Source organism: Coturnix japonica, chromosome 3, assembly GCF_054131305.1.
Source record: "Coturnix japonica strain WE chromosome 3, WE-NBRP24, whole genome shotgun sequence".
Classification (NCBI taxonomy): Eukaryota; Metazoa; Chordata; class Aves; order Galliformes; family Phasianidae; genus Coturnix; species Coturnix japonica.
This window is the reverse complement of record NC_140665.1, coordinates 38,851,718-38,864,031: the sequence shown is the minus strand read 5'-3', so window position 1 is coordinate 38,864,031 and position 12,314 is coordinate 38,851,718. Positions and strand designations below refer to the sequence as shown.

General features: G+C 51.5%; 1 protein-coding gene and 1 long non-coding RNA gene across 2 annotated transcripts; both read left to right on the top strand.

The window, feature by feature from the left end:
• The first annotated feature begins 3,393 nt into the window (after positions 1-3,393).
• Positions 3,394-5,705, top strand: ACTA1 (actin alpha 1, skeletal muscle). Its single transcript, XM_015857910.2, has 7 exons — positions 3,394-3,454; positions 3,556-3,696; positions 3,813-4,137; positions 4,275-4,436; positions 4,655-4,846; positions 4,954-5,135; positions 5,288-5,705. The coding sequence occupies exons 2-7, from the start codon at positions 3,568-3,570 to the stop codon at positions 5,429-5,431; spliced, it is 1,134 nt and encodes a 377-aa protein (XP_015713396.2). The 5' UTR covers positions 3,394-3,454; positions 3,556-3,567; the 3' UTR covers positions 5,432-5,705.
• Positions 5,706-8,850: 3,145 nt separating this feature from the next.
• On the top strand, positions 8,851-10,488 carry LOC146761359 (uncharacterized). The gene is made up of 2 exons (XR_014943923.1): positions 8,851-8,978; positions 10,224-10,488. It is a non-coding gene; the product is annotated as an uncharacterized LOC146761359 (long non-coding RNA).
• Positions 10,489-12,314: the final 1,826 nt, after the last annotated feature.

Below are 12,314 nucleotides of genomic sequence, written 5' to 3'. Positions count from 1 at the left end.
TCCCCTCCTCCCTGTACTAATACAGTAAGCCGGGCTGAGAGTCTGAACATGTTTGGAAGAATAGCTTTATCTAGAGAGGTTCTAACTAATATGGGAAAGAAATGCATTAACAACTCATCTTCTCAGACTGTTCTAGGAAGCAGACTTTGCTGTTCTGCAGCCCTTCGCGGCTGATAACGAAGTGTGGGTATAAATCTGAGCTGTGGTTTCAAAGCAGTCAGTCATTTAAAACATTAGAAGAATTGCACCTGCTTGTTTAAATATTGCTTTAAGGGTGGTTTTGTGTAATTGATAAATGTCATGTTTTAAGAGAAAGGGAATAATCTAACAGATGACTGTCACTGTGCTGCAGTATGTTCTACATAGATTTTACTGGGCATGTTTTACAAGAAAAGGAATCTCTAATTGACTGTGCACAGTGAAATACTTGAGAGATACCCTTCTTAGACTGTGTGTAGTCTGTTAGGGCTGACAGGATAAGCCAAGGAAAGCTCTTTCTAGACGTACACGCTCCTGATCATCCGTAGCTGTCTGCTCCTGTGCGCCTGGCGTCTTTCTGAGATGTGTTTATTCCGGTTGGTGGAAAGGCAGCCTCCAGGTTCTCAGGAAACCATCAGCCACGCGGTCTTCACAATTACTGTTTTATTCTGCTGCTGGGTGAGGAGGTATTTGGCATTTGTACAATGTCTTTCATCTGACTATTGCCAAAACAGAAGGCTACGGGCAGTGAGTTTACTTAAATATAACCTCATTAAAATAACTTCCATGCCTAAACTGAAGTTAAGTGTTCTCCTACAGGGAATGTTAAGTTGGTTCACTATTGCATTAGGAAGCTCGAAAAGCTGGGGATTTCGGGCTATCCCTCCAGGCTCCGTTTCATTATGTAATAAGCCGTTCTTCTACAGCACTCTTGTCTCAGGTTACTGTACAGCAGGATGCCTTCGTTTATCGCTGCCCATCAAAGGTCACGCAGGAGCTCCAAATTACTTCCAAGTGCAACAGAACCAGAAATAAGGTTGGGCCTTAAAACATTCAGATTTTGATTAAAAACAGCTTAAAGAGTGCAGACAGCTCCTGCACAAAACAGCACTTCATATCGTTTCTTAAAGTGTTACTTCTTCATTAATGGGAAATACGTGCAGCACAAAATGCCCACACTTCTGTCCTCTGCTATCACAGGAGCAGCAGCAATGCTTATCAATTGTCCTTTGTGGTACATTTATACAATTGCTTATTGTAGATAGTGGTTTTCTCTGTGCTCGCTTTTGGAAACTGAATTCAATTGATTTCTGACTTACAGCCAAAATCGAGTTCAATATCAGACCTACCTGTGGAAAATCATCCTTGATGCAGAACCAGAAGAATTTCACACCAGTTTCACACTCTGCTGTAAACTTGACTTGAGCTGCCAGAAAATCAAAAGGAATTAGAGGAAGAGGGGTTTAGGTTTGTGTCGTGTTTCATTGAAGGACCATACAAAATGTTTACATCTCAGAAGTCTTAATATTTTAGGCAAGATTTCTGTTATAAACATAAATTGATGTCAGATCCAAAGCCTGCCCAATGCAAGTGACCATGTTTTGGAGCCCGTGTTACAGTTCTCTAAATAGATCTGATGGCTGCAGTTCTCCTAAGTGCTTTTCTGGCTTCCAGATTTTTCACATCCCAGTCGTAGATGACAGAACTGAAGAATAACACAAGAAGTTGAAAAATAATGTGAGAGAAAAGCATCTGTTATCCCCATGTACTTCAGTAACGTGACAGGAAATGAAAACATATAGCTGAGAGAAATAGGGAGCAGCCAGGGGTGAAAAGGAATGCTGTCAAGACAGAGGATGCAAAAGCTGAAAAGTTGTTGGCCTCTCTTATAGACACTCCTTGTTCTACATGGCAATGGAGGAAATGCCTTCACTTTCAGGTGACTCCTCACAGCATGAACACTTCTGGCTTAACTCTTAACTCTTCTTCCTCTCTTGACTCCATGTTAAAGTTTATAAGCATTTCCCTTGACCAGCTGTACATTGGAAGACATCTTGAAGGCTGATTTATATGGACCTGCTTGCGTTACCTCCTCCTCGATTATTTCTTCTGACATGATCAGAATTTCTGTATAAAATCTTCCACATGTGCCACACAGAACCTGTCAAAATACCCATAGCTGCGGGAGATGGACAGTTCCTCTTCGCTTGCACGATACCTTTGCTCAATCAGAGATGGTTTCTTGGTGAGACTGCTCTCCTTTTTAAGAGGCTGAGTTGCTTTCCTGGACAGGGGATGCCGTGCTGTACCCAGCAGAGCTCAGCAGCCCAGAAACAGGGATGTGATAAAGGCACCAGCATTCATGGCCATGTCAGGCTTAGGGACCTGAGTCACCTGCATCTGTACCTTCCCTGCTTTGTGTTCAGGCATTTCTCTATGACTATCATATACCTTCATTTTCCATTTTTAAAATAGCATCCAGGAAAAAAAATATGACAACTCAGAATGCAAAGCTGTGACTTTGGGACGGTTTAGTCTGTAGAAGAGGAGGCTGAGGGGAGACCTTACTGCTCTCTTCCAATACCTGAAAGGTGCTTACAGCGAGAGCTGGGCTGGTCTCTTCTCACTGGTGACAGGACATGGGGAAAAGGCCTCAAGTTGTACCAGGGCAGGTTTAGGTTGGATATCAGGGAAAATCTCCTTTACAGAAAGGGTTGTTAAGCACTGGAATGGGCTCCCCAGGGAGGTGGTTGAGTCACCATCCCTGGATGTGTTTAAAAACTGTTTGGAGGTGGTGCTCAGGGCCATGATTTAGTGGAGGGCTGTTAGTTATAGTAGTGTGGTTAGGTTGTGGTTGCACTCGATGATCTTTAATGTCTTTTCCAACCTAAGCAATTCCATGATCCTGTGTTTCAAGGTGGGCTGCCTTCATCGTACAGGCAGGCACACAGCCGCCGCTCTGCTATAACACCTGCCCTTCCAGCTGCCTGCCCCTGCCTGGCACAGCCCGTACCTGGCCGCCCGCTCTCTCAGGTGCGGCTCGCAGGCTCCATCCCCGTACGGATCCCCGCTGCCGGCCGCCCCGGCCGCACGCGGCCTCCTCCTTCACGCCTCGCTGCTCTCCCGGCTCCCGCACAGCCCCGGGAGAGGCCCCCACCGCTTCGTCCTTAACGGGCCCGGCGGTGCCGGGGGATTATTTCGGCCCCGGCCCCGGGGGGGGCCCGGCAGACGCTCCTTATACGGCCCGGCCTCGCTCACCTGGGCCGCGGCCAGGAGCGCCTTCTTTGGGCAGCGCCGGGCCGGGGCCGCGCCGGGCCCGACACCCAAATATGGCGACGGCCGGGGCCGCATTCCTGGGGGCCGGGCGCCGCTGCCGCCCGCCTCGATAAAAGGCTCCGTGTCCGGCGGCGGCCCACGAGCTACCCGGAGCAGCGGGAGGCGTCTCTGCCAGCGGCCCGACGCGCAGTCAGCACAGGTAGGTGGGCTCCGTGCCGTGCCGTCCCTTCGCGGGGCCGTCGTGTGTGCCCTCCGTGGGCCCCGCCGTCACCCTGAGCCTCACGGCCCCGTGCCCCGCAGCCAGCCAGCAACATGTGTGACGAGGACGAGACCACCGCGCTCGTGTGCGACAACGGCTCCGGCCTGGTGAAGGCTGGCTTCGCCGGGGATGACGCCCCCAGGGCCGTGTTCCCCTCCATCGTGGGCCGGCCCCGCCACCAGGTACGATATCGGCCCCCTCGGGGCTTCCCGTCGGGGTCTCTCGGCCCCGTGTGTGGAGCAGGGGTGCGTTGCCACCCGTGGAGAGGTTGCTGAGCCCCCGTTTTCCTCTCCCGCAGGGTGTCATGGTGGGTATGGGTCAGAAGGACTCCTACGTAGGAGATGAAGCGCAGAGCAAGAGAGGTATCCTCACCCTGAAATACCCCATTGAACACGGCATCATCACAAACTGGGACGACATGGAGAAGATCTGGCACCACACCTTCTACAATGAGCTGCGTGTGGCCCCTGAGGAGCACCCCACCCTGCTCACCGAGGCCCCCCTTAATCCCAAAGCCAACCGTGAAAAGATGACCCAAATCATGTTTGAGACCTTCAATGTGCCCGCCATGTATGTGGCCATCCAGGCTGTGCTGTCCCTGTACGCCTCTGGCCGTACCACCGGTGAGTGTGGACATCCCAATGGACCCTCGTCCCCAAGGACACCCAGGACCGGTTCTCTCTGCAGTCACCAGCTGCTCTGCCCCAGCTCAGGTCTGTTTGTGGGCTGCCCCTCAGATGGTCGCTCTTTGTTTTCACAGGTATTGTGCTGGACTCCGGCGATGGTGTGACACACAACGTGCCCATCTATGAAGGGTATGCCCTGCCCCATGCCATCATGCGCTTGGATCTGGCCGGCCGTGACCTGACTGACTACCTGATGAAGATCCTGACTGAGCGTGGCTATTCCTTTGTCACCACAGGTAAGCACCTCCTCTACAATGCTTCCCCACCTTCCCAACTATTGCAAATCAAGGAATGCTGCAGCCTCGTGCTGTGCTGCAAGCCCTGGGAGTGCTCCCTGTTGGGCATTTGCTTGTGGCTTGTGGTCTGGAGACCCAGCAGACCAGTGGAGGAGTTGCCAGTGTTTCCTATTCTTTCCCCTCCTTGCAATCGCTGACGACTTTGCTCCCCCTGACAGCTGAACGTGAGATTGTCCGTGACATCAAGGAGAAGCTGTGCTATGTGGCTCTGGACTTTGAGAACGAGATGGCCACCGCTGCCTCCTCCTCCTCCCTGGAGAAGAGCTACGAGCTGCCTGATGGGCAGGTCATCACCATTGGCAATGAGCGTTTCCGCTGCCCAGAAACCCTCTTCCAGCCTTCCTTCATTGGTGCGTGCCCCCCTTCCCTCTCTCCTCCCCTGCCAGCTCTCTGCTCTCTCCTGGCACAGAGCTCCTGCTTAGCACTTAGCTCATGCCTGCACTTCTTCTGCCCCCAGGTATGGAGTCTGCAGGGATCCATGAGACAACCTACAACAGCATCATGAAATGCGACATTGACATCAGGAAGGACCTGTATGCCAACAACGTCATGTCTGGGGGTACCACCATGTACCCAGGTATTGCTGACCGCATGCAAAAGGAGATCACAGCCCTGGCCCCCAGCACAATGAAGATCAAGGTAAGGCTTTAGCATCAAGGACCTGTACACGAGTCTCCAGGAGCAGCCTTCTGTGGTCCTCCTGTGGACGGACAGTGCGTGGGGCAGCGTGTACCCCATGGCACCTGTGGTGGCAGCAGGTGTGTTGATCTCATCTCTCTTGGCTTTCCTAGATCATTGCCCCACCTGAGCGCAAATACTCTGTCTGGATCGGTGGCTCCATCTTGGCCTCCCTGTCCACCTTCCAGCAGATGTGGATCACAAAGCAGGAGTACGATGAAGCCGGCCCATCCATTGTCCACCGTAAATGCTTCTAAACATGTTTACATGATCACTTTGCCAACCACACTCAGGATGACAACCTTGTAGGTTCCAGGCTGCTGAGGACCTGCACCAGCCACGCGACTTTCTATTTTGTAACAATTTCTGGTTACTGTTGCTGCAAAGCTCCATGTGACACAGTGTATGTAAAGTGTACATAAATTAATTTATTTTACCTCGTTTTGTTTGTTTTTAAAACCAATGCCCTGTGGAAGGAAACGCAAAACTTCAAGAAGCATTAAATCATCAGTCATTCTGTCACACCCCTAACGCAGTTGTTTCTGTCATCATTTCCCTGGGCTCTTCCATCTCTCGCTGACCTGGGGCTGGGTGCTGGGGCTGGGAGCAGGGGTTGGCAGGGCTCTCCATGGAGAGATGGGATAGGCAGGGTGATGGGATCCTGCTTGGGGGGGCTTCGCCCTGCTGTGGGCTGCAGGGAGCTCACGTGTGCAGAGGAGATGCCCAGGACACGGGCTCCCACTGCACCGTGTTTCTCCCATGCCCAGTAGGGAAAGGGTTACGAGCGCTACTCATTCTCAGCTTGTGAAAGATTTAGTTGGGCTCAGCCTGCCAGAGCAGTAGCCGGGCATGTCTGTGCAGCTCTGAGCTGTGATGGACAGAGGCACGGCCACAGCTGAGGCCAGGTGGCAGGCACAGGTTAAATTAAGAGCTTTCCACTCCGCTTATGGAAAGCCCTCCTGTGCTCACCCTGTCCCCACGGCTGGGGGCAGCCAGGGCCACTTCCTCACCCCACCTGACACATGGGGCTTTGCCTGCACAGCCAGGAGCTCCTGTGGCTACAGCCTTGTGGATTCCCTGTGCCCTGAGAGCCCAGAGGGCTCTCCCTGCCTGCCCTTCTGGCCCCAGCTACACTGTAGGTGCTGCCCTACCTATCTGCCTCCTCTTAGATGGCCCTGGCAGGAAGGCTGCACTTGGTTTGGGGTTGTTGTTTTACATTACCACTGCAATGCGGATGGCACTGCTGGAAGAAAAGATGATTTTCAACTCAACTTCCAGTCCAGGGAGGTTATTGCTCTACTGTGGTAGTGCTAAGAGTGTGTTCTTTCTCATCGTGATTACACTTTACAATAAAGACCCAGCCTCCAAAGGGAATCTCTGCAGGAATAGACAGTTCCTGGTCCTGTGCAGCCCTACATGCCTCAAGCTGAATGGCTGGGACAGAAGGGAGTTCATGACCTTGTTGTATTTACAATTTACGTGTTGTTGTTCAGTAGTACGTACTTCAACAAGGCTATGGGGAGCTATTAACCCAACCTTTGCTACTGATCCTCTGATATTTCTTAAGAACTTCATCATCCTCCCTGCTCTTGGACCAGAGGAGGGGGAGGATCATCAGGGCCAGAGTCCTCAGCGTATAGGGATGTGTGCTATGTGTGATGGTGACACTTTAGAGAACTGCTTTGTTTCCCCAGGGTTTTCCCTCTCCTCCATGCAGGGCTCACCATCAGCCCCAAAAGTCCAACTTTCTGCACTTCCAGCACTGTCTGCTCCTTGTGGGCTGTCCAGTAGTGCCCACAGGGACTGTAGCTGGGCATGACCTTTTCCCAGCCATGCTCTGAAGCCAGCACTGGTGGCTGGGAGGCAGCTCTGGCCCTGGGGTGCTGCAGTCATCCAGGGAACAAGCCTATGCTGTAACTCCACCTCACTTGGCATAACCCTCCAGCCCATTATACCCTCTAGGTATAGAGGGAGTTACAGGACGATGGAAGGAATCTTGCCCCTCTACTCTGCGCTGGTGAGACCTCACCTGGAGCACTGCATCCAGATGTGGAGCCCTCAGTACAAGAGGGATGTGATGGAGAGCATCCAGAGGGGGGATGCAAAAATAATCCAAGGGATGGAACACCTCTCCTGTGAGGACAGGCTGAGAGAGCTGGGGCTTTTGAGCCCAGAGAAGAGAAGGCTCCAGGGAGACCTGAGAATGGACTGTAAGAATGGCTGTAAAAGAGAAGGGGACAGACTCTTTAGCAGGGTCTGTTGTGATAAGACAAGGGGGAAAGGTTTCAGACTCAAAGTGGGGAGACTTAGATTACATTTTAGTCCAGGTGAATGTGTGCAAAGGGATGCAGCTCTGTCCTTCCCCAGGGAAAGGAGGCTGCAAGAGCTGGTGACCCTTCATCCGACTCCTCCTGCACCACTTTTCCACTGGGAAAGAGACGCCAGAACTTTGCACCCGATTCAGCTGGGATTGGAGCAGTCAGTGCTTTCTCTGAAGGAGCCGGGTTTCCCCTGGGCTGCTGCCAGCCCATGAGGCGAGCAGGTGCCACTGGGCTGCTTGCCCACAGCACCCTTCGGGCAGGGTTTTCCAAGGGTTTGCTGTGCTGCCATGGGGCGAGGGGCAGCTGCTGGGTAGAGGAAGGGCTGATGGCCACCAGTGCTGCCCCAGGTGAAGCACCGTGTTTCAGGACACAAGTGTACAGGCTTTATCTCCCTTTTACCCTTTCTCATCCCAAGCCCATCAATGGTTTTCCCCTCTCACCATGAACAACTCCACACTTCCTGCACTCAGTTTGTTACCAGCAAAATGGCTTTTCTGATTTCTGTCTCAAAGGAAGATAATGAGGAACGGCTAATGTTCGTGGAAGGTTCTGAGATGGTGTCATGAAGGTGTTTGGGGAGCGGGAAATACTTACCATCCTAAATTTAGCCCTGAAAGTCATGCAGTCCAGTTTCCTGGCACAAATACCGGGGAAAGTCTAGAAATCTGAATGACTTCCAAGCACGGCCACAACCCAGGGGTTGACATGGCCACCAGCTGGGCTGGGACATTCCCATACTGGCTGTGGGGTCTCCTAACTTAGAGATCTCCAAAAGCCACCTGGACGTGGCCCTGGGTACCCTAATCCAGTGGCCCTGCTTGAGTACAGGGTGTAGCAGATGGCCCCAGAGGTTCCCTCCAGCCTCAGCCATGCTGTGACCCTGTGATAACTACTGTCAATCTTGGCCAGGACCCAGCAACCAAGTGCAGCTCTGCCCACATTGGTGATGGTTGGTTCTTCATATGGGGTCTGGGGTGATCTGCAGCACGTTGCTGATGTTCTCCCAGGTTCATACTGATAGAGGTTCCCCTGAGGCCCTGTATTGATGTTGCACTTAGTATTAATTGCTGCTGTTTGTGCAGATGAGGTTTGGTTGATCACACCTTGTGGCAGTTTCATCCCATTTATGGAGTCTCAGACAGGCAGCACATGAGACAAGCCCTGGGTTTATCTCCCTGTGGATGCACTGAGTCCTGTGAGAGGTCCTCACTGAAGCCACCAGAGGACAACAGACCTGTTTAGTATCCAAGTGTTTGCACGGTTGGGGACTGGATTAAGAAAGACAGCCACAGGAATAAAAGCAATATTAACATCTCAGGAGGAAACTCCTTCTGACATAACCCAGGGGCTGCTGCCTTTTCCAGTGGCAGTGGCTGTACTGGTGGCACACGGGCAGGCTGCAGCCTGGGAGCTCTGCAGGACAGTGAGTGGCCTCCATCACCATGGATGAGCTGACCGCATATGGGCATGGTGTTTTCATACGGTAAGTGTAACCGTGAGCAGGCATCGGTATTGCTAAATGAATATTTAAAGCAAATGTCTGATAAGTTCCTCACAGGCAGTTTGACTTGTGAGTCACGTTGCAGAGTCCCCAGCCTTGCCCCTCTCTATTTATAAGTTCATGCCTTGCTATATCTGACTCGCTAAATAAGCCTTCCAAACTGCAGCAGGGATTCTGGGGGCGTATTATGGGACGTGGGGAGTGATTTAGAAGAGAGAGGGGAGGGCACAGCAAATCTTGGTGCACCCGCTGCCCTCTGAAGAGCAGAGCTCCCTGCCCTGGGTTTGACCCACACAACTCCGATCTATGGGCACCGTGTGGGGGGAGCGGAGCTCCGCTCGTGGCCGTGTTTAGGACAGGAAGGCAAGAACTGCAGCAAGGTTACTCCAGGGAATACCCCTATCAGTACCCTCTGGAGGGCGATGTTCTTTCTGGTTTTACATTCTGCCAATGGGACCGCCAGCATTACAGTGCTGTGAGCGTCAGAATAGCATTTTCCCAGAAGGAAGGACGGACCTCCAAGTATTGCTTTGAGGGCTTCACCCACAGGCAGCTCACTCCCAGCTCCTGCCTAGATCTGGGGAATTCTGCACTTCTTAACATGGCAGCAATTCTTCCCAATTTCTCCGACTCTATCTTACACAGCACAAAGAGAGATGGTATTGGATCCACAAGGGAAAATGAGGTGCCATACAGTGAAGTGGCCACCATCTTAAAATATAACCAGTATAACTGACTTAAAGATATGGATGCGAAAGGAAAGATAGGACTGAAGAGATTTAAAATTGATGGGGACAATTTGATTTTCCAGAAAAATTTCTTGATTAAAAAGCCAAGATAAATGAAGTACTTGAGATGGCGCGTCTATGTCTCAATAGAGATTTATTTATTTTTAGATCAGCTCTCATAGATAAAGATATAAAGGTTTAATGGTTGTCCTCCCACAGCAGATTTCCAGACCATTGCCTGTTGTTTGGCTCTGTCCACAGTGCGTTTATTTAAACAGTGTCACACTTTTCTTGGCAGGAACTCCTGATGGGAGTATAGGAGAATATATCTTCTTCAGGGGGGAGAGCTTAGCAGCACATTGAAGGAATAAAGGGTTGTTCTCTATGCCATTGGCCAGATGCCTATTGTAGTTTCACCACCAGAAACAAGAACACATTTGCAGCCCACCAGTTTGCAGAGGGAGGATCCTGACCCGTTCTACCTTCCTCCCCTCCCCAGGTAAAGGGCAGATACATTCAAGGAGCTGATGGAGCATTCATCCAGCTTTGTCCACAGAGCTCCTTCTGGGAGCAGTGAGTCCTGCATGCGGAGCACAGTCTGCACAGGGTTTGGTGTGCTGGCAGCCCGGGCTGGACACAAACCAGCGAGCTCAGGAGATGAAAGTTAGCCTGAGAGCACTCTGTGGAGCCAAAAGGTTGCCTGTGCCGAGGAGATAATCCATTCTAAACAATAAACAGAGATGTCAGCACTCTCTAAGGAGGCACTCTCAAGTGGTGTTTGTTTTTTTTCAAGGACGCCCATTTGTCAGATCTGTTCTGGAGATCATCTGCAGTGTTCTAAAGGATGCTTTCTTAAAACATGGGCTTTCTTCATTGGGCACACTGCTGTGCTCGGTCCCCTTCCTCTGAAAAATACAATCCTGGAGCCAACCCAGGTGGCTGTGTGCTTGAAACGTCCTTTTTGTAAGGACGCTGTTGTGTCTGGAGATGCTGTGTGAGAGTGGCTGGCCTTTGTGTGACCAGCCTTGGAAGAAGGCTACTGTGCTGGTGAATTGTAGGATGGAGAGCACTGGAAAAGACCAACAGGTGTGCAGAAACATTTAAGCTGAAGAGACCTAGCAAACTCTTTGTAATGTTTGGTTTTCTGTACTGAAAACGGGCACTTTGGTTTGCTGAGCAGCAGCTTCCTCCCAGGAAGCCTTTAAGACCCAACTGGAAATCTCCAACCAAATGCTGAGCATCATTGGCTGCTGACTGCTCCATCCCATCCCACCCTGCTGGCACAGCTTGGAGCTGGAGAGCCGGGCCACGTTCGGCCAAAGCTGCAAAGCTGGTGTGCGGTTGGCAGTGCTTAACACGTGTGCATTCAGGCTGCTGGCTGGGATTGCTAGGAAGCCAAGGGAAGAGGCAGCCTAAGACTTTAATCCCCCTCCTATCTGGAGGCTAAGTTAACCCCAGCTGCACTGATTTTTTCCAGCCTGAAGCCATGTGGCCAATTATATGCCTCTTGCTAGCGGCAGAAACCTGCACAGATGGAACTTACACATCTGCAAGCTGCAGGGGGTTAAAAATAAACCCCACCCCACCGGTGGCTGTTTCATGTCCATTTAGAGGTGTGCCATGCTTTTCATGCATTTCCATTCTAATACTTCTCTGTGTGACCTGAGAAAATGCCTCGGGTGGCAATCTGACGTTTTGTTCAAGGCACTTTCTTTTTTAACTGCTGCTATCTGGGCTAGATCTCCTCTGCACAAGTATTTCACCAGAAGTGCATTTGCCATCTACGTGCCTTGTTCTAAACTGGGAGCTACAACATGTTTACCAGCACGTCTATGGCTCTCTCTGCTACTGCTGTGCAGTCAGCAGCAAATGACTGGGTGTTTCTCAGCAAAGCAGGGATTTGGTCTCTGAAATGGGTAAAACATTTTTGCTTTATCTCTTTTTGTTTGTTTTTCTTTTCATGCCTAAGCTTTGGTCAGAAGAGCACCATCGCTCCTGCCACTTATTGATGTCATCCTTGCAGAGTGGTGGCACTCCTTTTGGTGTGGGTGTCCCTGCAGGTCCCTGGCTCAGGCATTACTCTGAGCACCTGGGGCACACTCAGGAGCATGTCCTTTGCAGGAGGAGCCATGCTTGAACCCTAGAGAGCAGCTGGGTCCAGACCTACAGCTTCTTGGGCCGTTTGAGATGTGGGTGGAATAAGGGGATGATTGTAACGTGTGGGACAGCATTTAGGTGAAGGCAGATGAAGGAAAAGACAGGTAAAGCCTGTAAAGCATCCCAGTTGCTGTTGGTTGTACCCAGCCACTGCACGCTGCCTGAAACCCAAGAGAGCCTGGACAACCTCCAGGAGGCAGGCACAATTCCCATATTGAGCCAGTCTCTCTCTTTCCCTGCTAGCACCCAGCATGGTTTGCCTTCGTGGGGGCTTTTATACAGGGCTGCATTCCTGCAGCAGGAGCCCCCAGCCAGTCAGCGCAGCCGAGGCCATATTAGGGACGCTGCTCACCAAACCATGGCCGCGTGCCCTCTGCACCTCCCCAGCAGGGCTCCCTGTGGGGAGGAGGAAGGTGGGCAGGTGGGAAGTCTC